Below are 27,774 nucleotides of genomic sequence, written 5' to 3' on the forward strand. Positions count from 1 at the left end.
TTTGCTCACTAGGGTGTATGCTTCTTATCTGGATCCTTTTAGAGTGCAAGCGTCAGAAGGGTAGGGCAGAGACTCCGCGCCACTCCCTGTAGGAGCCCTCGAACAAAGTACGCATTCAACAGCGGTCAGAAAGCGAGGAGTCGGTGAGACGGCAGCTTTTTAAAAGGGTGCTCTTTATGCAAGCAACCCCAACTGCAGTCAGTGGGTTGTTTAGAAATTTAAAAAGGCACGAAAGCAGCAGGGCACGTACAACGAAGAAGGGGTTCAGAGAAAGGGAGGCAGACAAGAGAGGAACGGGAGTGAATATGACGAAAATTGTCATATTCACACGTGTATACATGAAACTGTCAAAGAAAAACTTAAAAAAAAAAAAAAAGGAATCAAAAGGGCGCTCCTACAAAATGAAACAAACCGTAACAGAACGCGAGCCCTCAATCTTCCAGCCCCGGGCGGAGTTCGCCTGCTCCGCCCGATCCAGATCTCGGCAGCTCGCACACACAGAGTTTCGCGCCTCTCTCCCTCAGACCACAAACCCTTCGCGGATTCAGAGCCCACCCCCTCCCTGATACACCCAAAGCCCGCAAAGCTCACCCAGGACCCGATCTTCTTCTTCCCGGTCCACACCGGAACCCGCCAAAAATTACAACTAGACCCCGCCCACCTCTGACGTCAACGCGTTCATTTGCAGTGGACGCTCTGATTGGCTACGCCGAAACTCTCGGACTACACAGATTCTTGGAGCCGCCTGTCAGGAGAGCAACCCGATTGGTGTACAAAGAGACTCCATCTTTGTAATGGGCAAAGAATTTCCGGTTGGTCACTCTTCAGTTTCCCGTAACTAAAAATAGAGGCTCTGGTGCCCCCTGGCGGGGAGAAGTTCAGGCGCTGTTTCTTATTCCGGAGTTCCAGTTTTTGCCTATCTCCTTAAGGTAAGGACTGAAGAACTTCGGGACTTCTGCCAGGGGACACTCACTGCTGCCCTCACAGGTTTCCCTGATATAAGGAAGTGAACCTATCGAAGTCTGAACTCGTTTTGCTGAACCTGTGTCCAGCTGAAATACTAGGATTTAATCATAGAGAGACGAAAGTTTCTTTTCACTCTGATTTACAGGAACAAACATCTTTTCAGATTTTGTTTCGCTGCCTGTAAAATGAGGGGAAGGCTGCGTTGATATGTTTGGACTCAGAAACCTATATCCCTAGACTAGCGCTGATTTGGGGAACGAGTTGTAAATAATCTATCACGTCATTCTTTAGTAAAATTCAAACTGTACGTATTTACAGCCTAAAAAGTGTTTATAGTACTAAAAGCATTTTCCAGACACAGAATACTTAGCCTCTATAATTCGAAAGACTCCCATGCACGATTTTATTGTTGATGTTTGAGACAGGGTCTCTCCACATAGCTCTGGCCTAGAACTTTCTATGTAGATCATGTGAGCCTGGAACTCACAGAGATGCACATGCCTCTGCCTCCCACGTGCCGGGATTAGAAATCATGGATTGACTTTAAGACAGGATGTAGCAGGGCCCCGTGTGTCCTGGGGTTCCTCCTCCCTCCTCTCTCCCTCTCATCCCTTTGCTTTTTGTGCTGATGACTGAATTAAGGGGTTCATGGATGCTAAGGGAGGGGCCCTCTACTATTGCGTTATATTCAAAGGCCTGGCCTAGGATTTTTGAACTCTTCTGCCTCAGCTTCCGGAGTGCTGGGATTACAGCTTTCAGCCACCACACCTGGCTCCACATGACACTATTTAGGGACTGGATTCCTCTACTGACTTTAGATGAGACAGCATTGGCAGCTCTAGCCACTGTGCTTACATTTATTTTTAAAATAATTAAGATCAGCTTCAAGATGACTGAAAACCAAGACTCCTAATGTTATGTACACAGATCACCGCCCCCCTCCCCAAACCCCAGTACCATGGGTGCTGATGCTCCATTTATGACCCTCTGTCTCATCATTATTAGAGCCTATGGCCCAAGTTTAGGAGTAATGCTAGTGTGAAAATTTCACAGTAATGGGGAGACTGCAGTAAGTAGTCCACTGATTCTTGTTGGTACTTGGCAATTCCTGTCTTCCCCATGACTTTACAGGTAACCTTTGCTTCCCAAGAAAAAAAGGATGCGGAGAACCAAGCAGTCTGTATTGTTACTGGTTCAGTGGCAATTCTGAGGCCAGAGGAGGTAGTGATTTTGAAAACAAAAAAACAAAAAAACTAAATTCAGAATCGGTTGAATGTGGGGTATCATGGTGAGAGAAAGGAGGCAGAGGAAAATCAGTTGGAGGCCGCCTGATCAGTTTCTGACTTATGCAGCTACTTGTTTCTTGGGGTAATACACTTTGGTGGGGAACATGGGACGCCCATGTTTAAGGGGCAGGACAGAGTCCATTGTGGGTTAATGTTAGACTTCTCACTTCTGTGACAAAGTAGCCGAGACAATGTAGGGCCGGAGAGATCTTGGTTCTGTTGTTTCTAGACCTTGGTGAGGCAGAAGGGTATGGCGGATGAGGCGGGGCATGGTGGAAAGGGGTGGTATGATTGAACAGAGCTGCTTACCTCATGGCAGCCAGGAAGCGGGACGGCAGAAAGGCCAAGAGCAAAGGTTATCATTCCTGCCCTCAGTGACCCAGTTCTTCCAACTGGGCCCCCGCTTTCCACAGTTCCTCCACCTCCCAGTGGGCTTTGGTTTGTTGTTGTTGTTGTTTTGTTTTGTTTTTTTGACACAGGGTTTCTCTGCGGAGCCCTGGCTGTCCTGGAACTTGCTCTGTAGACCAGGCTGGTCTTGAACTCATCGAGATCCACCTGCCTCTGCCTCCCAGTGCTGGGATTAAAGGTGTGCGCCACCACACTTTGTTCCTAGTAAGTCTATTAAACCTGGAATCCATCAGTCCTCATGATCTAAAAGATCCTCTTCTGAACACTGCTTTGGCCAGAGACCAGGCCTTCCATACAAGACTCTCTGTTTTGTTTTGTTTTGTTTTATTCTTTTGTGACAGGGTTTCTCTGTGTAACCCTGGCTGTCCTGGACTTGTTTTGTAGACCAGGCTGGCCTCAAACTCACAGCGATCCACCTACCTCTGCCTCCCGAGTGCTGGGATTAAAGGCGTGCAGTACCACCACCCAGCTAATACAGGACTCCTTTGAGAACACTTCATGTCTAAAGCAGAGCACTGAGAGAGAGAGAGAGAGAGAGAGAGAGAGAGAGAGAGAGAGAGGAGAGGGAGGGAGGGAGGGAGGGAGGGAGGGAGAGGGAGAGAGGGAGAGAGGGAGGAGGGAGAGAGAGAGAGAGAGAGAGAGAGAGAGAGAGAGAGAGAGAGAGAGAGAGAGAAATGAGGAAAGGTCCAGGGCAGCTTGCTTCTCTTCAATCTGGGACACTGAGGAGAAGCTGCACTCTCCTTAGAAGAAAAACTGAGGCTGCAAACTATTGCAGGGTTGTTTTTGTTTTGTTTTTAAGATAGGGTCTGTCTGTGTTGCTCAGGTTGGCTTTGAATTCCTCCTGCCTCAGCCTCCCAATGGTGGCATTACAGACAGGGATGCACCATGTTATGAATTTACTGGAGAGGGGAGCAGTGAGAGGGATACTCACAGACCACTTTGAAACAATAATAAAATTAGTAGCTTTTTCCCCCTTCTAGAAAAATGTGTACTGTCAAGAGTTTGTATGCTTTTTAGTGGGTCACACACTTGTTGGAAGCTAGTCCAGATTGTTCTCAGATTAGGAGCCTCTAATGCCTGGTACTGGTGGCCCACACTTTAATCCCAGAACTTGGGAGGCAAGGCAAGTGGATCTCTGTGGGTTCAAGGCCAGCCTGGTATATAGAGTGAGTTTTGGGAGCCTCTGGTGCAGAACGCCAGAAACTGGAAAGAGAAGGAACCAATGACCAAAGCAGCCAGAATGGGTAGGACAATGAACTACTCATCCTGATGCCCCGCCCTTCACATGGCCTTGCTCTCATCCTCAAATATTAGCTGACTCTGTGTGTGTGTGTGTGTGTGTGTGTGTGTGTGTGTGTGTGTGTGTGTGTGTGTACACAAAGTGGTTAAGGTCCAAAATATCAGTCACTAGAAATGGAACAAAACACAGTGATGCTGACCACTGGGAAAACACAAAGCCAAAGGACAGTAAGGTATTATCTCATGTGTTAAGATGGCCATTATTATCAGAAAAATAAAGGAAAGAAATAAGGATGGACAGACAGACAACAAATGCTAACAAGGATGAGGGGCTGGTGAGATGGCTGAGTTGGTAATGTACTTGCCCTGTAACCCTGGCAACCCTAGGGATTTGCTAAGAGATCAATGTGGTAGCTGGTAATTTTGATTGTTAGCTTGACTAGATTGTAAAGCACCTTGGAGATTAGTAGCTCTCCCTTTAGCTTCTGGAGAGGGAAAAGTCGACACTAAATGTGGTCATCAACTACTTGACTTGGCAGGTGGGGAGCCCAGTGGCTTCAGGCATTTCTCTGTCTGCTCCCTGGCCTCCCATGTGTAAGCTGCCTAGTTCCACCACACCCTCCACCAGGAAGGGCCAAAACCTCTGAAATACTGAGTCATAAGAAACCTTTCTTCCTTTTCAGTTTTCTGTCAGAAATTTTGTCACAGCAGCAAAAGTCTGATGGGCACATGCAGACAATCATGCCATTAAAATGTGGGTGGTGACTATTCAGGCATGAAGATAACATGCATAGACTGGTGTGGTGACTTTAATTCCAGCACTGAGGTGGGAGGCAGGGGGATCTCTGTGCGTTTGAAGCCAGCCTAGTTGACATAGTGAGTTCCAGGACAGCCAGGGCTGTACAGTGAAACCCTGTCTTGAAAATCCAAACCAAGAAAAGACATACAATAATATGCATACAACTCCTATGACTTGCAGCTACCTGGTAACATGGAACAAGGCCTTGGAACAGACAGTAGTTGAATAAATCAGATAACACACAGAGTATTTACAAGTTGTTTACTAAACTGGTGATTCCCTTAGAACCACCACATAGCCTTAATATACAAATTATTACAGTCACTGTTCTATACCGATCACAACAGCTTAATCCTCCTGAGACTTTGTACCCTCTGGTCAACATCTTCTCACCCATCCCACACCTTCCCTCCTGTGCTGCTAACCACCATTCAGCTCTCAACATCTACGAGCCCAATTCTTCCAGAGCTGGCATATCAGTGAGATCATGTGGTATTCATGACTGGCTTATTTCACTTGACATGATGTCCTCCAGGTTTGTCTGTTATCAAATGATACAAATTCCTTCTTTTTAAAGGCTGAAACTGCCTCTTTATATGCATGCACTGAATTTTCTTTATCCACTCACCTAGTGGACAGACACCTAGGTTGCACTGTATTCTAGCTACTGTGGAAAATGCTGCCATGAAAACGGTATACAGGTATTTCTCTGACAGCCTTAATTTGAACTTGCCTTCACTTTTCATGATCAAACAAATGTTTTGGTCATAGTCTTAATAAACTAACTGAGTTCTCACTTCGCAGTTCAGATTTATCAGATAATTATACTTGAACAAAGTAAAAGGATTTTCCCAGTAATTTCACTGTGAAACCACCTGCTTTCCTCATCTATCTGGGGTACTTTAGAAAGCTACGCTATCCAGTATAAAATAGTAAAGAAATTTATACTAGAAACTATAAGAAACAATTTCATTGTAATTTTAGAAATGTCCCTAGGGTCTGAGTCAGGAAATCCAATCTAAGCACTGCTGGACCAGTCCAGTGTCCTACTGTCTTGGAATGATGTAGCTGTTCAGGCAGGAAGAAAACTATAATTTGAATTATATGTTCCTTGGAGATGAATGAACTGTTCTGAATGTATTTAAACACACACGTGTGTGTGTGTGTGTGTGTGTGTTAACCAGAGATCATACAGTAAACAAACAATTTTCTTACATGTTTTAGTGCTTGGTACTGTTTATTTTTGTGTCTGGTTAGTTCTTGTTAGCCTTTTAACACAAAATATGGCAAATCCCTATTTATTTGACCTAGACCTGGCTAGCAACATAGAAATACTGGCGATCTTCTGCCTCAGCCGCCCATGTGGTGGGATTTCAGGTGTTGTGTGCATCACCATGCCTGGCTCTGCTCACCATTTTAGCAGGAATCTCACTCCAATATGCCCTGGATCTGCTTCTACTGCCATGAATACAGCACCTCAGTATTAAGCTTATATTAAGTCTAGTGAGCTTAATACAGAATATATATACTATTATGTTGCTGGCCGTGTATGAGTAATGGAATAGACATGTAGTAAAATTGTACTTTGTAATAACTGGTGTTTGTAAGCTGCTACTTCATCCAGGAAGAAAATAGCTGTTCATTTAAAACTTAAACTATGCGCCATACTAGCCCATACACCTCCAGTATGAAGAAAGACCAAAGGTGTTGTCATATTGCATAGGTGCAGGACAACACTCCACTCCTGTCCTGGCATCAACGGAAAGCTCACAGTGTGAAAGCCCACAGTGTTCAGTCAGAAAGGGCCGTGTGGCAGCGTCCACATAGCTACACCCAGAACACCAAGATGCCTGCTGGGTGATGATTTACTTAGAAAAAAAGACTCTGGGCATGCTTCCTGACCACTCTGCTTTCCTGCCTCTTAAAGCTTCTTAGCCGATGTCGGTGAGTCTCTCCCATGTAAGTTCATGAGCTCGGTCACACAGGTCTGGCTGAGCAGAACGTAAAAACACTGGCTCCCTTACAGGAAGGGTGGTAATTAGATTCTACTCTGTGAGTTCCTGCCAGTCTGGAAGATGCTCTCCTGGGGTCATGTACATTTTCTTCTTCAGAAATAAGGATAACGTGGCAAACGGATTTGTGTGACAACAAATAAGACAGAAGTACAAGTCTCGGAGGAGAAAACCTGGCATTTACCAACAGTTTTGGGGAGTTGAAACAACACTCAAATGATGCAATCCATGACGTGGATCTGTAGTGTGTCGATGTCTGGCAGGACCTCTCCGCATTTGGGGCAAGAGTGAATGGGGATACTCCGCGGCGGCTGCTGCTGCCAGCTCATGTCCTCGGCTCCTGGGAACAGACAAGAAGGGATGTGTGCCATCTCAAGAGCACTTTGGCCTGAATGTAGTAACAGATGGTCAGTATGAGCATCTGCCAAACTTAGTAGTCAGTATCCGGTGGGACACACACATAGACTCTTGAGTCACCAGTGGAAATTGTGACATGAGCACAGGGAAATCTAGAAATAGTATTTGTTACCTAAATCCCATCTCAAGTTCATGGTCTGTGAAAACATAGTTTCAGTTTTAGGTCCAGGACAAGACGTGGGGTATTAAGAATTAAGAGTGAGACATAGATGCAGATATAAACAGAAGAGGGAGCGATGAAACAAGCTGGGGAAGGGTTCTTGGAAGGACATGCCCTTCCTCAGAAGCAGACAACAATCTCCTTTACTCAGTAGATGGGGAATCCTCTAGGTTGTAAGTACTGCTCTGTGCCAGGATATCAGTGAGGGGGGGGGGGGGGGGGGGGGGCGTGGGGTTGGGGAGGGGAAGGCAGGTGGGAAGCCAGCAAGTGCAGCCTCAGGCACCAGGGGTTCAGAGGAGGGCCCCTTGCTCCGCAGCAAGGCCTTGCTATGTGTGGTAGGAAGCACCTCCTCAGGGGCTCACATACTAATGGTCCTCAGGTGGCAGCACAATTGCGTGTAGGAAGGCTGTGGTCCCTTTAGAAGATGGAATTGGTCACTGTATATGTTGGGGCTCAGGGGTACCCTGACCCTGGCCTCTTGTCTCTGCTTCCTGCCCACCATAATGTGAACAGCCTCCTCCTCCTGCATGTTCCCACAGCCATGAAGTTCTTCACAAAACGGATGATTTGCAGTGCATCCCAACTCTAAGGAGATCTTCATCAGCACCATTTCCCACTAATGCTGAAAAGGGCTTCTGCTCCTAGGGCATCTCTCTGACCTGACCTTTATGGACAACATTTTTGACTTTTTAGGGTCTTAGGCTAGTAATTGGCTCTGCTCCTAAAGTGTTAGTGTTTGGAGCGTGACAAAGAAAATGACCTTTAACATTTGTTTGTGTCAAAGCACATTGCTTGAATTCATGAATTTATAGATGGCTTGTGGTAAACAAGTTTTAAGACATTTTTATTGATTCATTTGCAACACTGAGGGTCAAACTAGGGCCTCAGGCATGCTAAGCAAGCATGTTATTACTGAAGCAAGGTGTGTGTGTGTGTGTGTGTGTGTGTGTGTGTGTGTCTGTGTGTAGGGGTATATGGATATTTGTATGCACATACATGTGTGGGTATGCTCACCTGTGTATATGTGTGTGGAGATCACAGATTGGCTTTTAGTATATTTCTATGTTATACTACAACTCAGTTTTTTGAGGCAGGCTAGCCATTACCCACAGATGCTGAAAATGCCCCAAGTTATTTTGTATGTGAATGTGTGCGAGGTGTTTAGGTGGCTGCAGAGACCCAAGAGCTGTAATTACAGGCAGTTGTGAGCTGCCAGGTGCAGGTGCCGGGAACTGAACTTGGTCCTCTGGAAGACCAACAAGTAGTCCTAGCTGCTGAGTCATCTCCCTAGCTCCTTTATCAATCAATCAATGCATATTAATTATTCAACACAGTGAGTTTTGGTGTGGTACTTTCACATATGTATATTAATCTTGGTTTTATTTATTTATTTAGACAGACTAGCCCAGGTTGGCCTGAGTTCTCAATCTTCCTGTCTCTGCCTCTCAGATACTAGGATTACTGTCATGAGTTGCAACACTTGGCTGCTAAGCTTATTTTTCACTTATTTTCTTATAAAAGACTTTGTTGGGGGAGCATGGAGAGGGAGAGGCAGACAGGAAATTCAAAATGACATTCAGAGACATTTTCCCCAGCTTTAACCCTTTACTATATATGCTGATGTCATCCTCTTGCTGGTGAGAAGACTGCTGTCCTAGATCACCAGTTGTATGTGTGATGGTTTTCATTGTCATCTGGCCACAATCAAGGATCACCTGGGGACACAGCCTCAGTGAGGGACCAGTTGGCCTGTGGGCATGTCTGGGGGGACTGTCTCGATGATGCTGGTTATGTGGGCCGCCCACAGTGGAGCACCATTCCTGAGGCTGAGTCCTGAGTTATGTAAACAAGGAGAGAGCTGGCTGAGCTCAAGTGTGCATGCATCAACTTCCGTGTTCTTCACTGTGGATGGGATGTGTCTCTTCCCAGTGCCTGCTGCTCCCACTTTCCTGGAATGATAGGTGATAACCTTTCTAGCTGTGAGTTAAACCCTCCCTAAGTTATGTCTTGTCAGGGTATGTTATCACAGCAACGGAAACAAGAGCAGGACAGAATGTGAAAGGTACTTGGGCTAGTCTAGCACTTAAAGAAACTGTATTTATGCCTGGGAAATGTAAAATCTTGTTGGTAGAGCATTGCCATTAACTTTTTTCCTAGCTATGTTAGGCCTTTGAATTCTTTTTTTTTTTTTTTTTTTTTTTGGTATGAAAAATCAAGGATAATGCTCCACTTTTGATAACTCACTATAAATCACAGGACACTGCCACCCAGGCACTAACAGAACTTAAGTCTAGCACCATGCATTTTAGACCTGGACTTGTCTAGCATTTCATGAGCATCTGGGTTTAATTTCTAGCACCACAAACAAAATACAGCAAAGCAAATGCATTTACCCTCTAAGTAAATGCAAATAGAGGCTCGGGATGAGGTGAAGAGGGTGCTTCAATCAGCTGACAGTACACTGGAGTGACTGGTGAAGAGTCCGGGCCGAATGAAAAGAGACAGCATTAGGGCCTGGAATTCTGGGGAGGTAAGAGGCGCTGTATTTTGACTAGTTTGATTTGGGATCCATTCTTTTACGATGTAACTTGGAAACCCAGCTTATAGGTGACTCACCTCTTTGAAGCAGGTAAGCCTGCTGGTCAGAATCACTGGTCCTTGCCCCATGCCGGCTCTGCATTTCCATCAAGGACTGCCTACTGGATCAAAAACAACACTAATTGTGATGTTCCATAACCCCAAAACAGGACACCATTAAGCAGCCAGTAGAAGTGTGAGGGTGGGAAAGAAGTAAACAAACAAACAAACAAACAAACACAAAAACCAACCAACCAACCAACCAACCAAAAACAAAACCTAAAACCCAAAACCCAACCAACTAACCAACAGAACAAACAAAAACAAACTAAGGCTGAACCAGAACTGACTCGGAGGACATAGCTGGGTGGCAGAGTGCCTTCCTAGCATGCACAGGGCCCTGGGCTCAACCCCCAGTGCCAGCAAACAGCAATGAGCCACCTCATTGCTAACTTGGTTCTTGGTTTTTAGCTACTACTAGTACCAGGATGGAACGTGATAAAGACACTAAGTTGGGGCTTTATAAAATCAGGAAATAACTAAACTCCTTTTTTTCCATTACAGAGTTTCTCTCTGTAGCCCTGGCTGCCCTGGAACTTGCTTGGTAAGACCAGGCTGGCCCTGAACTCAGAGACCCACCTGTCTCTGCCTCCAGAGTACTAGGATTAAAGGCACGTGCCACCACTGCCCAGCTACCAAATTCTTATTGGTAGCACAAAGGATCTGAAAGTAACTATTTCTAGATCAAGACAGTACACAGCAATTAAATAGGACAAATTATTTCTTTTGCTAAGAGAAAAAAAAAAACACAAAATTTTTGTTTTCTAAAAAATAATGAGTCACATGTGCATCAGTGTTCACAATCACATGATATAAGTCAAGTTTGCAGAACAATATCTATGCTGATCATTTTGTAACTTACACACACACAAAAATCAGTATTATCTGTCTTACAAAAACACCATGTTGGGACCTGGAGAGATGGTTCAGCAGTTAACAGAGGGCTTGGATTTGGTTCCTAGCACCCACGCAGTGGCTCACAATTGCCTCAGACTTTAACTCAGGGCCTTGGATACCCTCTTCTGGCTTCTGCGGGCACCAGACACACATGTGGTGCACACAGAGACATGCAGGTAAAACACTCACACATAAATTCAATAAATCTAAAACTGTTGGTTAAGAATACAATGTGGGGATTTGTGTGCATATCTGTGTATAAAATTATAACACAGATGGGTGGCTATTCACCAAACTCCTGTTTCACAAAGTCAGGGGAAAGGTGGACATTGAAGGACGGGAAACAAGAGAAACCAACTTGGGCCTCAACCAATTGTGGTTCTTTGATAAAGTCCTAGAGGCTGGTGAGATGGCTCAGCTGGCAACGGCACTTGCGGACAAGCCTGAGTTAGTCCCTTGGGACCCATGTGGTGGAATAGGAGAACTGACTCCTGCAAGTTGTCCTCTGACCTCCAGACACAAACCATGGCAAGCATCCACACCCTGCACATAAATAAATGTGACAGAAGTTGTTCAAAGAAAGACTTTTAAAGATACTTGAAGCAAATGAAATAAACAGGTCATTTAGCATGGTACACGTATTGCTTGTGTTATTTTATTTTCTATTTAATAATATTTTATGACCTCTCCCAATAAATTTTTAGGGAGACATATGGTGTGTGCCTGTACTCTCACTAGAATGTTGCAGACTCGGGCAGGAGCACACGTTGAGGTCAGCATGCGGTACACAGCAAGTTCTAGACCAGTCTGGGTTACAGGGTATGGGCTGTCTCAAAATAAGTAAATAAATGAATAAACTAAGTAAAAAAAATAACTTTTTAAAGTTAGGACTTGGTAAGTCTTTTTTAAAAACAGAATTTAAAGACAGGTAAGATGCTGAGATACTGAATGTTATTTTTACAGCTTATTTCAAAGTGAGGAAGTTGGCCAGGTTCCTACAGGCTTCTGTCAAGCTTTGTTGTCACCTGAACTAAACATGTGAAACATGAACAGACGCGGTATAGAGAGAGTGCTTCCCAGATGTGCATGAGGATGTGGCTGCTACAGCACAGCTCTCCTGCGCTGGCCTGTGCGCCAAATCTCCCTTTGCTTCTTTCTCTTACCTGCCTCCATCTTCATAGTCATTGTTCTCTTTCAGCAAAATTGCCAGCTGCAAGGCCAGCTGCTCCTTTTCTTCATGAATCTTCTCTCTTGCTGCTCTTTCAGCATGAAAATCTGAACAGTAAACCTCCATCTGTTAGAGGAAAAGGCAAGCATGTTACCATGGCGATTAGCATGGATTTAGGGATGCTCTGACCCTGGCCTGTCTGCTGTCAGGGATTCAGGGATGCTCTGACCCTGGCTTGTCTGCTGTCAGGGACTCAGGGATGCTCTGACCCTGCCTGTCTGCTGTCAGGGACTCAGAGATGCTCTGACCCTGGCTTGTCTGCTGTCAGGGATTCAGGGATGCTCTGACCCTGGCCTGCCTGCAGTCAGGGTCAGTGCTGCACCTATAGACAGGCTTTGGGAATGACAGAGACTTCTGCTGCATGATAAGACATGGTTTTCCAATGCCATTAGATAGTAGATACAAGTTGTGTATATGCGGGTGCTTTAAAACAATGAGAACCCCCAAACTGGACTCATACAAATGGCTTAATGGATGCATGAATCATTAATTCAGTAAAATATTCTTTTTCTAAATGGTATTCAGGAATAACAGATAGTAAATGGTTTACCAGAATGTTGATCTTAAGCTAATGTTAAGATTAATAAACACACATTACTTGTTGAATCCTAGACATGTGTGAGCGCTTTATGCCGGCTGCTTGTTTTACTTCATCAGTAGTCAGACCAGCACTTGGGAGATGGAGGCAGGAGAATCCTATGTCTGTTGCAAGTCCTGGGCTACACACATGAAAAGTCCCACAAATATAAACTCGTCATTTTTCATGTGAGCTTAATAGTCTTGGCCTTAGGAAACCTAGCTGAGCATGGCAGCACATGCCTGTCATCTCAGTGCTCCAGAGGCTGGAGCAAGAGGCTGCTGAGCTGTAGCCTAGTCTGGGCTACATGGCAAGACTGTCTCAGTGTTTGAACCTAGATAGAGGTCTCCCTTTCCCTGGACTCTGACATGTCTAGCCACTTCCTCTGCATGTGCGGTCACCAGCCTCCGCTGTGACTCCAAGGATCTTTATCTCCTGGTACTGAAATTCTTCTGCGCTCTGCTTCCACAATAGGGCTGCTGGTGTTAACTACTAAGACGCTACAGAAGGGGTGGCTGGTGGCTTCTGAAACTACATCATAAAAGACCCTGGCTCATGCCTTGTTCTCTTCTGGGCCGCTTGCTTTGGGGGGGAGGCCAGCTGCCATACCATGAGCAGGCCTCTGGAGAGGCCTACTTAGGGAGGCCTCCTGACAGCCATGTGACTGGCGTCTTGGGCATGGCCTGCCAAGTCCACTGTTAGTGCAGCCTCGTGAGAGACTCTGATCAGACCCTTGCTGAGCTTCTCCTGGGTTCTTCATCCACAGAATCTATGCATAAGATGACAAATGTTTATTTCTGTTTTTAGCTGCTGTGCTTTGGGCATAATTTGCCACATAGGAAACAGATAACTAATGCATTATGGCAGTATTTCATTGTTCCCATATTAACAGAAAGCAATTTCACAGTGAATGGAAGTGATCTGAACATTGTTTTCATCTTCTTTTGCATTCTTTTCTTTGTTTTATTTTTAATTTTTAAAAAAGATTTACTTATTTTTAGGTGCATTAGTGTTTTGTTTGCATGTATGTCTGTGTGAGGGTGCCAGATGCCCTGGAACTGGAGCCACAGACAGCTTGAGCTGCCTGTGGGTGTGCTGGAAGAATAGCCAATGTTCTCAACCACTGGGCCATCTCTCCCCATTCTGTTTTATTTTTTTTGAGACAATGTCTCACTATATAGTTCTCAGTGGCTTGGAACTCAATATGCAGAGCACTTCAAACCTGTCATGTGCTTGTGTCACATGGTCTTCTGCCTTCTGGGTGCTAAAGTTTGCACACATGCATCATCATATTTGGTGTCACAGTTTCTTTTCTTTTTAAAAAAAATGATTTTTAGTGTGTGTGTGTATGTGTGTGTGTGTGTGCATACTCCTCATGTGTTCATGTGTGTGCATGTACATGTGTGCAGTACCTGCAGAGGACAGAAGAGGGTGTTGTGTTCCCTGCAGCTGGAGCTACAGGGGGTTGGGAGCTGCCTGACATGGGTACTAGGAACTAAAGTTGGGTTTCTTGCAAGAGCTGTACATGCTAAGCGACTTCTCTAGTCCCCTGGTGCCAAGTTTTTAACCTACTATGTTTAAAACTGGCCTTTGGATTTCATGGCTTTGGGCTATATCATCCATTACTGTTTAAAGTGGAACTAAGCCTCACACAGCTGTGCACACCTGTTTTCCAGTGTTTGGAGAGCTAACACAGGAGGATCATAAGTTTGAGGCCAGCCTGAACTACATAGTGACTTCTTGTCTCAAGAAAAAAAAAATCTATCATGTTAAGAGTATAATTAGCGAAAGGTATTAATATACGTTAACAAGCAGGTTATTCTAGGAGTCCTCCATCACTTCTGGGTGATGTGACATCTAAGGCATCAGTAGCTGATCACAGAGAGACTCATTTCTATGACCTAGCTTTGAGCCAGTAAAAGTGGAGTCTCTGCTATCCTGTATCAGCCCTGAGCATGGTCTCTACCCTCTGGTGTGCATAAAGGAGGGTTGCTGAGTGAACGAGAACATCTACCAAAACAAAGATTCATGCATAGACATGACACAAACACATGACCACCACAGTAATGTGGGTTACCAAGGAAAGACTCCCCTGATGCCCCCGTAGCAATGAAATTAAATTCACAGGCACAAACTCCAAGCTGTGGGATTTGTCTACATGGGCAGCTGGTGATAATGAGCCCTCTGGTAGCATGGAAACTGCTGGCATCATTTCTAAGTAAAAATACAAGGGTGTAAAGACAAGTGGGGTCCTCCTGAGAGAATTCTGGTTATGTATTTATGTGAGATAAACTGGTAGTGTTTATTTATTTAACTTTAAAATAAGCAGTGTACGTAATGATGTAATCATTCCCATCGCCCCCCCCCCCCCGCCGTGTGTGTGTGTGTGTGTGTGTGTGTGTGTGTGTGTGTGTGTGCTCATGTACATGTGAAGGTCAGAGGACAACCTAGGATGCCATTACCAGGGTGTCATCCACTTTAGTTTTCGAGACAGCATCCTTCACTGGCCTGGAACTCCCCAAGTATGCTAGACTGGTTGGCCAGGGGACCCCAGGGATCACAAGCATATGTCTCCACACCCAGTTTTTTTTGTTTTTAAACTTGTGTTCAGTATTTTTCTTTACTAGCAATAAGAAAAAGATCATTATGAAGCTAGGCATGGTAACACAGGCCTGTAATCCCAGTATTTGGAAAGTAGAGGCAGAAAGATCAGGAGTTCAAGGTCATCCTTAGCTACATAGCAAAATTAGCACTAGCCTGGACACAAGGGCCTGTCTTTCAAAACAAACAGACATGAGATAAACAAATAAACCCAAAACCCCACTCTCCCCAAAACATCATTTATAATAAACAGTATAAACCACAAAATATTTAGAATTAAGTCTTATAAAAGATGAGAAGAAACTATGAACAAAGAGGCCAGCCTGGGCTATATGATACCTTGTCCCCAAAACATTCACCCAGGCAGGTGTGATAGCCCACTTCTTTAGTCTTTAATACTTGTATCTGGGAGTCTAAGGTTGGTCTTCAACAATTGATCCCTTCCCTTTACCTCTCAAGTGCTGAAACTTGAGGCATGCACAACCATGCCTTGCTTTGATTTAAAAGTTAAAAAAAAAAAAAATCCACTGGGTAGGTATGATGGCATACAACTTTAATCCCAGCCCTTGGCAAGCAGAGGCAGATAGCTGGCTGTGTGTTCAAGGCCAGCCTGGTCTACCTAGTAAATTCCAAGTCAGCCAGAGCTAAACAGTGAGACTGTGTGTTGACAAAACAAAACAGAACAGACCACCAGCAACAAAAACATTGGTAGAAAGACCATTTGAAAAAAAAAAAAGCACCACCACTTTTACACTTGAAAATCTGATGAGAGCTGACCTCACCCAGCTCATGTCTGGACCGTGCCTCACCTGAGCCCTGAGGACAGCCATGGTCTCCAGGTCTTCCTCCTGCTTAGCTATGGTCTGCTTCATCTCATCCATCTGAAGCTGCTTGGATGCCAGCGCTTGTTCTGCCAGCTCCAGCTTCTCGCTGAGCTCTTGCAGCACCATCTTGTCCACCTTTTCAGCCTGAAAAATACAACCTCATTCTAGCAATGGCTTTGAGATGATGCAGCCTGTTTTAGGAAAATGGAAAGTTTTACACTTAAAAAGTGTCAGCTCTAGTCTGTTGCTGAGCAGTGACAGCTCATTCAGGAAGTTGTAGTCACTCGTGACTTGTAAATAATCACTTCCTCGTTGAAAACACTTTCTTAAACGGCACTGCACACAGCAGATGAGTTCACATCTGCACACATCAAACGCCAGGTAACTGCCAGACACACTGACAACAAGCCCTACTCTGAGGAGCCTGTGAGTCCTGGGTACTGTTGGCTTTATCTTGTTATTTTAACTTTGTGAACATGTTTACATTTGAAAGGGATTAGCTTCTTGCTGGGCATGGTGGCTCACACCTTTAATCCCAGCACTCAGGAGGCAGGGGCAGGTGGAACTTCTTGAGTTCAAGGCCAGCCTTGTCTACATAGTGAGTTCCAGGCTAGCCAAGGCCACATAGAGACTTTTTCTCTAAATAAATACTTTTAAAAAAGTTAATGGGTTCAAGAGAGTTATAATCTTTTTTTTTAAAAATAAAGTATAAAGGGCTGGGGTCTTATCCAGTCAGTAAAGTGCCCGTGTACGAGACAGATGTGATGGTGACTCTTGTCTGCAACCCTACTGCTGGGGATCCTGGTGCAGAGGATAAGGATGCATCTCAACAGGAGAACGTTTGTCTGCAGCGCAGGAGGCCCTAGGTGTAATCCCCACTATAGGAACAAAGGTGGGAAGGAGGGAGAAAGAGCGGGAGGGAGAGCAGGAGGGAGAGACGGGTGATAAAGCATATTGATAAGAATACTTAAATCCTTATGAATGGAAAGACTTAATTCAAAGACTCCATGGTCTCAGTTTATGCCATGCTGGGAATTGTTACTGATTTAAATTAAATACTATGAACCCAGGGCTCCAGGTTCCGTGCCAGCAGGCAAGATGCCATTGCCCAGATTCATTCATTCAGCAGATGGCCACAGCCAGTTGCCTCCCTGGATACTGGTCACATAGGACCCAGGCTCTCAGCTCTCCTACAGACACACCGTTGAGAAGTGGGAAAAGCCGTTTCCCTGCCTGGGAGACATCAGTATCACCTCCACACACAGACGTTTTATCTATACACAGAGGATGAGAAGCTACAATAATTCTGACACATTTAAAAAACTATAAGACGATTTTTGAAACCAGACTTATTTGAGGGATCATGCAATTTTTTTTTTTCTTTGTAACTATGAATGTTCAGTGGTTTCTATCCACCTAGGCTATGGAAGTACTTTTTCCCCCTATAAATACCTGTTTTTTGGTTAGTTCCTCAATTGTCTTCAGTGCATTATTATGCTCTTGAAGAAGTTTGTTGTGTGTTGACTGCAGAGAGGCTAGCCTGGATCTATTAAAACACGGTATTAAAAATGGAATAATGAGGGAAATATCACAGAAACTTGTCCTCCTGTCTCCCTAACAACCTTTAAAAACTCAAGGAAAAAAAAATCTCTGCTTGTATTGACCCAACAGCTTTTCACTGTCAGCTTGACTTAGCCTCAAGTCACTCGAGGAATCTCAGTGAGAGTTTGTTGTAATTGGCTGGTGGTCATGTCTGTGGGGACCTGCTTGATTGCCTAACTCCAAGCAGGATGACCTGCCACTCCCTAGTGTAGGCCTCTAGACTGTCCCAGCACTCAGAGGCAGAGGCAGGCGGGTCTCTGAGTACCAGGCCAAACATGTCTACAGAGTGAGTTCCAGGACAGTCAGAGATACCCAGAGAAACCTTGTTTCGAAAAACAACACAACACAACACAAAACAAAACAAAACAAAAAGGAAAAGTAGAGAAGACAAGCCGAGAACCAAGCATTCACCTCTCCCTGCTCTTGACCATGGCTGTGATATGAACGGCAGCTTCCAGCCCAGGCCTCCTTGGCTTCTGCCCAGTGGCACCATGGAACTGTAAACTCAGATAAACCCTTTGTCCACTAAACTGCTTTGTCAGGATTTTTTTTTTTTTTTTTATCACTGCAACAGAAATGAAACTAGAACCGCCACATACCAACCAGCATTTTTCTTACTCTCCAAAAAAATATGCTATCTTCCAAAAGACTGTCTTTCTCCCAAAAAATAGAATGAAAATAAAGTTTCATTTTTGTTACAACTCAAAAATTTAATTCTCCCAAAGAATCTCCTAGAACTTTTCCAAATAGCAAAACAGAGTTTGTCATGACTCTCACGTCCCACTTCCTGTCTGTATTTGGACAGCTGTCCACCCCTTCTGAGCAGGCTGCTAGCCCGCGCATGCGCAGCGCACTCACTTTTCGTCCTCGGTCTTAGCCTGCTCCATCTTGATCTCGGAGCGCATGCTCTCCACCTGCAGCTCTAACTTCTTGTTACTGTAAACCAGCTCTTGCTTCTCGTTCAGCTCTGATGGGGTTGCAGAGTTCTTCCTTTCCAGAGCCTGACACCTGAAAAAGATGACTATTTCATAAGGAGGAATGACGCTGTGTCACTCACTGGTGGCGGCTTCTGCACAAATCCTCCAAAGGGTGTCAAATAAAGAGCGTGGTAGGTCTGCAGGATTTATGTTTTTTTGTTTTGTTTTTGTTTTTTTCAAGACAGGTTTCTCTGTGTAGCCTTGGCTGTCCTGGACTCACTTTGTAGACCAGGCTGGCCTCGAACTCACAGAGATTCACCTGCTTCTGCTTCCAGAGTGCTGGGATTAAAGGCGTACGCAACCATGCCCGGCTGGTCTGCAGGATTTATGGAGGCAAATAAAGACTTTGTTTTCTTTGCTTCCTGCTTTTTTTTTTTTTTTTTGTCTCTTTCTGCCTTGCTTCTTAAGGAGACTCGGTGACATTTTAACCCAGCCTGGGCATCTTTCAGGATGTAAAATCTGTCCATCACAAGGACTGATTTGTGAAAGGATTCAGTAAGAGAAAAGGAAAGCCCTGGAGTGTCTCTTAGAGATCAGAAAGAGAAGTCGAGTGGACTAATAGTAAAAACAAACGAAATGATAGCTATGCGAGGGAGCTAATGCCAAGCACAGTAACTCTCACATCTCAATACTATACACGTTGTACAAAGTGTGACAGCACTGGGGCTCTGGAGGCTAAACCACGTGACATCAATTTAACCTGGTTTCTAAGCTTTGGCTGACTCCACGTGCACATTTTTATTGCTTGTTTGTTTTGTGTGTAGCTGTGTATGTGGAAGTCAGAGGGCAATTCGGGGGAGTTAGTTCTGTTTTCCCATCATGTGGGTCCTTGGGATAGAATTAAGGAACTCTGGTTGTCAGGCTTGGTGGCAAGTGTCTGCCCATTGAGCCATCTCAGCAGCCTTCCCCTCCCCCACTGTTTAGTTCCGTGTAGCCTCAAACTATCAGCCCTCTGGTCTCAGCCTCCCACGTGCCACTACTCCTGACTCCCCACTCTGAGTCCTGCCTCGGGATCAGGTGTGATGTCCTGTACATGCTGGGTGAGCGCTCCAACCCACCCACTGATTCTTAGCCTCAGAGGGTTCCCTAAATCCAGGAAAAAAAGCAAGAGCCAAATTACCAACTTCTATGTCAGCTTTCAGGACTGAAATAATTGATCTGGAGTGGCCCTTTTCTAAGTAACTCCCATGTGATTCTTTCTGCTCAGTACACACATCTCGTTTGTTTATCAACCTGGCATCTCTGTGCAAGGGTCACACAGGCTGGTGCTAAGCACAGTACAATCCAAGCCTTCTTGTGTCCTCATGACCCACGTGACAACAATGGCTTCAGGTGTAGACACCAACATCAAACTGTCTTCTGAATGAGATTTTAGTTAGGCCCCTGCTTTTCTTTTAGTCAGTAATACACTAGCAACACTGCTTTGACACAGTAATGTACTTCATAAATCCTGCAGCAAGATCAATTTTGAGTCCTTACTTTTCCTGAAGTCTCTTCTTCATTAGCTCAGCCTCACTGAGTTTCGTGTGTGCCTCTTGAAGCTCCTTAAACAGGCAGGTCACTTGAACGTTCAGTGTTTCCACTTCGCTTCCAACCTATCACACAGACAAGGCAGGACATTCACATGAGATGATCATCATAGAGGAAATGAACCTTGTGTGAGACAGGGTCTGATGCACTCGCATCCAGCTAAGACTGAGACCCTAAGTAGATTTAACGTGGACAAGGCTTCCCGAAGTGTCCCATATGAAAAGCAATCCTTTGGGTATGCTTCTGCTTCCTTGAACAACATTAATTATCAGTCTGAGCATGCATGATAATGGATTTACTAATAAGCCTGGCCTACTCGTGCTTCTGGGATCATAGGCCACAGAGGTATCAAAGTACAATCATATTCATGTGGGGAAAGACTCAGACCCTATATTGCCTTGCCAACTTCTGCGTCTAGCTTATGCAGCTATTTCTGTTATACAGCATTTTTCCTGGAAGCCCGCCAGTTGTCAATTTGTATATAACTTTTATAAGCACTGAGAAGCCTCAGGACTTTCCCATAACTGTTGGTACTTTTCAGCTAATGATGTGCAGTTCAGAAGGAGCACTCTCTCCATCTCAGTTCATCCTGTTCTCTCTCCATCTGCCCTCTCCCTCTCCCCTGGCCCTCGATTCGAGTTTGTAGTCAGGCTGGACTGGAACTTGCTGTGTAGCATAAGCTGTCCTCAAACTCGGAATCCACCTGCCTCAGCCTTCCAGGCACTGGAATAATAGGGGGATGCACCATCGTGCCAGTCTTCAAAATGGTCTCCATTGCCTTAAAGTGGGGACTTGGAGCCAGAGAAGGTGGCACACATCTGTAATGCTAGCATACCTGAGCTGGGAGCATCAGGAGCTCCTCTCCTGGGCTGCGCAGTAAGTCTGAGCTTAGCCTAGGCTGTATAATAAGACACTGTCTCAAAATTTAAAAAAGGAAGGAAAGAAAGAAAGTAGCAAATTGTGTGTGTGTGTGTGTGTGTGTGTGTGTGTGTTTGTGTGTGTGTTTGTGTTCTGGTGAATACATTGAACAAAGTGTCATTTTATACGTCTCTCTCATGGGCTGCTATGAGTACTGTAAATTCCTACTTCCAGACACTTTTCCTAAGCTTAAGACCCTTCTGGCTCAGGGGCATACTTCTCTACACAACACTGAATATATATTTTCAGGAACATTGTTGTTTGTGCCAACTCTCTTGTTCCTACCAGCGCTGCGACAGAACCAAGATCTTCCAATTCTAAAAGTTTCCAAGCCACATCCACAAATGATCTCATCATAGCATAGTCAAATGTCTTTTTCATGTGGTGGGCGTGTTGGCTTAAGGCTTTAGGAGATGACATCAGTCAAGAAGAGAGAGAGGGATGAGAGTGTTTTTGTAGTAGATCTTACTGTGATTGACATGGAGTTCAAACCCAGGATAAAGAAATGAAAGAGAAACAAAATACTCAGCAGCAAACACAAAGTTTTCATTTCTGAAGTAAACAGCACAGCATAAGAAGAGCCAGCAGCCACATCCCCACCCGACCTGGGCTTGCCATCTTTTGGACGCCGTTGTACCCACACTCTCTGGGTCTTTGTCCTCTTCATCTGCTCTTCCTGCATTCCCCTCTGTCTGGGTCTCAACCTCAGAATGGTCATTTGCTTTCTTTTCAAAATCTGAAATTCTGAAAACAACAACAACATAAGAATGCTGAAAAGTTTGACTTTCTGTTTAGATTCGAGAAGACAAGCAGTGGTAGAGGCACTTAAGCGAGCGCCATCAAAGCCTGGACAACGTCCCTGTACATCTGCCTCATTAGCAGTGTCCTGTTTTTTATCCTAATGCTGACTAGAATGGCCACGACTTAAGATGAACACACACAACATCTCAGTGCAGATGAAGCAGAGGGACTGTGGTTAAAGGTGGAAGACTGAATCTCAGCTACTTGGGAATCTGAGGTGACAGAGTCACAGGTTCAAAGGCTGCCTGCTAGCAATTGCTGTTCAAGGCCACCCTTGGCAGTTTCATGGGACCCTGTATCAAAATAAAATGTAAAAATACAGCTGCAGATATGGATCAGTGGTAGAGTCCTTGCCTAGCATACCTGTGTCCTTGGGTTCAGTCTCCAGTACTTAAATAATACACATAGTAGGTTTTGTATATGCATCTATTTTTCCTCCCAGTACAAATCTTAAAAATATGCCTTTAAAACAGACACACGCCTACATGAACAAAGAGCCAGCAGCAGCAACAATAAATAGAACGTACAAGAATGAGTAGGGCAGGGTTAGTGTTGTGAGGAGGCTAGACTCCAGACCAAGAATTGGAGAGCTAAGAAGTTACTGAGTCATGCTGTTGAAACCCTTTATGGCCCAAGAATTGGGGGTGCCATGTGTATCCACAGGATGGGGATAAATAAAAGCAACTGGAAAATGTCAAAATAAGGGGGCTCGGGATGCAGAGATGGTCAGCACAGTTGAGGAATTGCGTTTCCTTCTTAAAGTAGGGGAATTTGCATTTGCACTGGACAGCTGACACCCTGGCCCTCTCCTGTTCATCTCAAGAACCCTGGCATCTATAGCAGGAGGCTACAGCATCTCTCTGGAGAACTGGACTAGGAAAAGGGAAAACATTTCAAGTTTCAGACACAGCCCCGCCAAAGACATCCCCTGGCTGAGTCTCCCTGCAGCTTCAAGTAGCTTCTGAATCGCCTCCTCTTAACCCTGACCAGCCAAGATCATGAGACATTTGAGGAAAATCTTGAAATAATACATATCCAGCAGGGAGAGGAGAGATTATCTTTACTATTCCTAGAGACCCGAGGAATTATTTGTAGCCATTAAAAAAAAAAAAAAAAAAACCATCAAAACCACCACAAAAAGATGAACATCAGTTAGATCTGAGAAGGAGAGAAAAGCACTAGGCGTGGTGGCACACACCTTCAATTCCAGAACCTGGGAAGAAGTGGCAAGCAAATTGCTGCTGTGAGTTTGAGGTCAGTCTGATCTACAGGGTGACTTCCAGGACAGCCAGGGCTACACAGAGAAACCCTGTCTTCCGGGGGGGGGGGCGGGGGAATAAACCAATCAAGCACATGACTAGTTCTATCTAAAGATAATATGATAGCAGGTTCTAGAAAAGTGAAAAAGGACAAAGTTAAGAGATAATCCATCCCATGTTAACTTGAGATTGTTTTATAAGGAAGGAAAGGGTTCAGTTATATCTGGAACAAATGAATGAAAGCAGCCAAAGCATGTGTGAAATTTCAGACTATGCAGGACAAAAGAACTTGCAGGGATGTGGAAAACAGCACCAAAAAGTCCTATACAAAAAGAATCAGAACCAGAAAGGCAATGGGTTTCTCAACAGTAAAACCGGAAGCTAGAACACAAGGAAGTGATGCTTCCAAACTTCACCTTGAGAACAACCAGCCTAGAGTTCTCCAGCCAAACCGTTCATTGAATAGAAAAGCGGGAGATTTTTGGGTAGGTAGATCTGAGAAAATATTCTCCTTTCATATTTGTTCTCAGTGAGTGAGTAGAGCTGTAGTGTGCTTTCCTGAGGGGTGGGGAGAATAAGAAAGACACTGGATTAAGAAATGAAATCCAACACAGGAAAGCTGAAAAAATTCCATAGGATGCTGGCGAAAGGTTGTCAGGATGACTACACTAGAGTGGGATCAAGATGCCTTAAAAATGATCTGAGATACTAGGTGTTGAATGTAATTGAGATATTGCCTCCCTAGGAAAACCTGGAGCTACAGTTAAACATACATTCTGAAACTCACAGTGAATTTTTTTGGGGATAAGGGAACTTTATTTTTAGTGTGTGTGTGTGTGTGTGTGTGTGTGTGTGTGTGTGTGAGTGAGAGAGAGAGAGAGAGAGAGAGAGAGAGAGAGAGAGAGAGAGAGAGAGACAGAGACAGAGACAGAGACAGAGACAGAGACAGAGACAGAGAATGAGAATACAGAGGCCAGGAGAGGACATCAGATCCTCTGGAACTGGAGTTAGGCAGCTGTGAGTCACTCCGTGTGGGGTGTGGGTGCTGGGGACTGAACTTAGGTCTTCCATAAGAGCAGCAAATGCTCTTAGCTGCTGAGCATCTCTCCAGCCCTTCATGCTGACATTCGCTTGCCATGGCACTGCAGCAGGACTGCCTTCATGACCGCTATCGTCTCATGAGTGGGTTCCTAAGGCAGGAATGAAAGCCTCCAGAACTATAGGCATACGTTACAACCTATCTAGTGCTCTGTTAAGGAAACAGAAAACAGACCAACACATTCCACAGACCAAAACATTTCGCTACTTTTGTACTGAGATATAAAGAAGTATAAAAAGGAAACGTGATCATGCATAGTGCATGGCTCAGCTGTGAGTGAGCGCACAAATACATTGTGTGCATGTGTCAAAATGCACAGTGACAACAACAGTGAGTAGTAATTTGACTAAAGCTCAAAATTATCCATTTCATCTATGAACAGGAGGCAGAGAAAGTTCCATAAATGCATGTACTGTGTTGATGGTTGTTGGGTAAGACAGTTAAATCTTCCTCATTCATATTGAGATGTCAATAGATCATGATTAAAATCTTCAAAAAAAAGTAAGTAACAATTTAAATTGTATCCATGGAGGCAACTACTGAAAGAGCCAAGCAGATGGGTTGAAAGTGACTGAGAAGCAGGAAAAAGTGGGTGTGAGAAGGGACTGGTCAAAGCACAGCTTCTCCGTGGGAAGTCTGATGAGCCATTTCTATTTACTGTTTTTCTGCTACAAACTGTCAAGCCTAACTGTATGCAGGTACTGCCCCTCTGGCTAGGCTGAACACACGGGTGTGAGGCACCAGATGGTACACGCAGCAGGGTGGGCTCATCAGCACTGCAGGATGGTTCACATTTGGCACAGGTTTTGACTTACATCTGAGTTACAAGTTATCTTAATTTTCTAGGGCAAATGTTCACTTTGAGTCATCCTTCCCTTGCTATTTCTTGCTTTTTTTTTTTTTTTTTTTTTTTTTTTAAAACTAGGGCTATATTTCCTACACAACTTCTTTCTCCTTACTGGCTTATTTAGAAAATACAAATTGTCAGTTGTGGGGGGGTGTACACTTTTAATCAGAGTCAGAGGTGGGGGGGTCTCTGTGAGATCAGCATAGAATGGCTTACCACAGCATGTTCCAGGCCGGCCAGGGAGACATAGTGAGATCCTGTCTCAGAAACACCAAAAAAAAAAACAAAAAAAAAAAAACAAAAAAAAAAAAACAAAAACAAAAAACAAAACCCAACAAACTCCCAAAATAACAAATAAATAAAGCCAAAAACCCAAAATGACAAATGAAAGACAGAAATAAAAATCCCTACAAATTACATGAGACGTGAATGCTGCACACACCCTGAAGAAGACAGAAAGGCAAGTCTACTGTCCGTTGCTTTCTCCCATGTATCACCCACAATTTTTTTTTCAGAAAAATTAAATTTAGAACATCTGTATTCCTATTTTCAGCAATTAGGGGAAAAGGCTGTGGGCTGGCTCACGTATTTCAGAAAAATACAGGACTGGTTTTGCAATGTGTTTGTGCCATAACTGATTTCAGTATGTGCCAACCAGACTGCTGAGCCTGTGCCCCCTACGCTGTGTCTTGGCTCTAGTCCTGCCTTGTCTGAGAAGCAACTACTACCCTGATGCCCATGTAGAGGATCGCGTCTCTGAAGCTACTGACTGGCTTGCCCTGTTAAATACCAAGAGGCAGCTGGCTCACAAGATAGATGTTCAACATCACAGAAAAAGGAAGCTATCCAGGGTGCTCAGGGTGGGGCACGCATCCTCCCCCTCCACAGGCAGGCCTGACCCAGTAACTACAATCTAAAGAGCTATATACCTTCTGGTATCCAGGGAGAAAGCTGTGGTTTTGTTTGTTTTGCTTGAAAGCAGGAAGAAAGATTAGAAATATACAATTGGCAAGCTGCTGAGTTTACACATTTTCTATTCACCTGCACCAAGGATCAGAGTGCTGACATACATGACATCGTGGATAAAGTGTGAAAACACTATGGTGAGTGGAAGAAGTCAGTCACAGAAGACCAAGACTGCTTGAGACCATATAGGAATGTCCAGTATGTGGAGTGCTCCAAAGACAGAGTGGATAGGGAATGCTGAGGGACGCTGAATCTTATATAGGGGAAAATATTCTAAGACTATATTGTGGTGACGCGTACACAGTCATGTGATTAAAAGCCTTGGAATGTATACTTTAAGGGTGCCTATTGTCTTCCTTATATTTTAGCAAAGCCTTTAATTTTTTTTTTTAAGCCTTTAATCTTTCAGGTTAATAGTTCATACCTTTCTCTTGCTTCTTTGAGTGCAATTTCAAGTTGCTCCACCTTCTGGTTTCCTTCCCTGAGGCAAAGCAGGAGCTGGCTCACAGTTAGCTCTTCAAATTCCACACAAGTCCTGGCATCCCCTGTAGACTTGGTCCTAATAAGGCATCGCCACCACATTCAGTATGGAAATTAAAAAGGTTTTAATCTCAACAAAATGTCAAAAGGACCAATACAAAATGTCAAAAAGGACACAATACAAGTGAAGTCAGTGCCCTCCAGTGAATTCTCAACTGCCCAAGCATGGCTGGCTGGACTCTTCTATGCATGCTGTGAAGGCTGTGGGGGCTAATACAAAGCTCCAGGAAGCCAACCTCATATTGTAAGCACTCACAGAGCCACAGGGACACAGGGACAGCTCAGCGGCTGGGGCTGGAGGTGCCACCATCTTAGAGACCCTGTTTCGGAGGACTACAGACTAAAGTATTCAGGTGTATTCAGACCATAGCCCACTCCAACTTGTTAGAGACTGTCTGTCACCTTTGTGAATCAAGGAAAGAAAAAAAATTCTGGCTTTGGTTTCACACAAAGCAGAGACATGTAGATACGACTGGAAAATGTTTTTCTAAGCTTCGGAATCTGATCAGGAGACGTTCACCATAAACAGGCAACTATGACCGTCACCCAGCAACAGAATGCTCAGAGTAATGACGGCAGCTATTACTCTCAGTCACCCTCAAGGCTCACACACCTAAAAGCCAGCATTAAAGACTCCAGAGCTGGAGTCACAAGCCTAGAAGCTAATATCAGATCCCTTACCAGACTCATAAAACATTAAGAGCTATTGGCTTGAAAGAGGAAGTGGTCTTGGCATATGGAAATAAATAAGAGGAAGTGGCTTAGAAATTCTAAATACAGTTTTCTTTCTTTCTTCTACTTCCAGGAAAGTCTTGATATTAAAAGTAGCAATTTGGGGAAAGTTGAATTCTAAAAAAAACCAAAAAAACAAAAACAAAAACAAAAAAACAGGAATAACACTCACTTAATAGTTACTTTGTTTGGTGAAAGACTATTTTATTATTACATTCTCCCTAACATGAAAACATAGGGACAGACTTAAAAATACTACATTTTCTATGTCATTCTCTATGCATATTTATCAAGTAATAGAAAAAATGGTTTTAAAAGTCTGTGAGGTAAGCGATGCAGAGAAATTCTGAGCAAACTGATAGGTAAGTGGACTGACATTGCATGCACACACAGAGGATGGGCAAACCACCTGCTTTGGGTGATACCACCTTCAAGGAGCAAGAAGGTCAGTG

At 44.3% G+C, this 27,774-nt stretch overlaps 2 protein-coding genes across 3 annotated transcripts in view; both read right to left on the reverse strand.

Moving 5' to 3' along the window:
* The window catches only part of Prpf18 (pre-mRNA processing factor 18), an 807,949-nt gene that overhangs the window by 357,349 nt on the left and 422,826 nt on the right, over window positions 1-27,774 (reverse strand). The window lies entirely within an intron of this gene.
* The window catches only part of Optn (optineurin), a 37,459-nt gene continuing 16,366 nt past the window's right edge, over window positions 6,682-27,774 (reverse strand). The window contains exons 5-13 of the mRNA XM_051151347.1: window positions 26,475-26,609; window positions 21,720-21,822; window positions 20,110-20,225; window positions 18,512-18,661; window positions 17,504-17,597; window positions 16,037-16,195; window positions 11,985-12,115; window positions 9,904-9,986; window positions 6,682-7,050 (exon numbers count right to left, since the gene is read on the reverse strand). Of these exons, the coding sequence (XP_051007304.1) occupies window positions 6,923-7,050; window positions 9,904-9,986; window positions 11,985-12,115; window positions 16,037-16,195; window positions 17,504-17,597; window positions 18,512-18,661; window positions 20,110-20,225; window positions 21,720-21,822; window positions 26,475-26,609 (1,099 nt within the window). The 3' untranslated portion in view covers window positions 6,682-6,922. The remainder of the gene's footprint in view (window positions 7,051-9,903; window positions 9,987-11,984; window positions 12,116-16,036; window positions 16,196-17,503; window positions 17,598-18,511; window positions 18,662-20,109; window positions 20,226-21,719; window positions 21,823-26,474; window positions 26,610-27,774) is intronic.

The sequence above is a fragment of the Acomys russatus genome, chromosome 9, assembly GCF_903995435.1.
Source record: "Acomys russatus chromosome 9, mAcoRus1.1, whole genome shotgun sequence".
Classification (NCBI taxonomy): domain Eukaryota; kingdom Metazoa; phylum Chordata; class Mammalia; order Rodentia; family Muridae; genus Acomys; species Acomys russatus.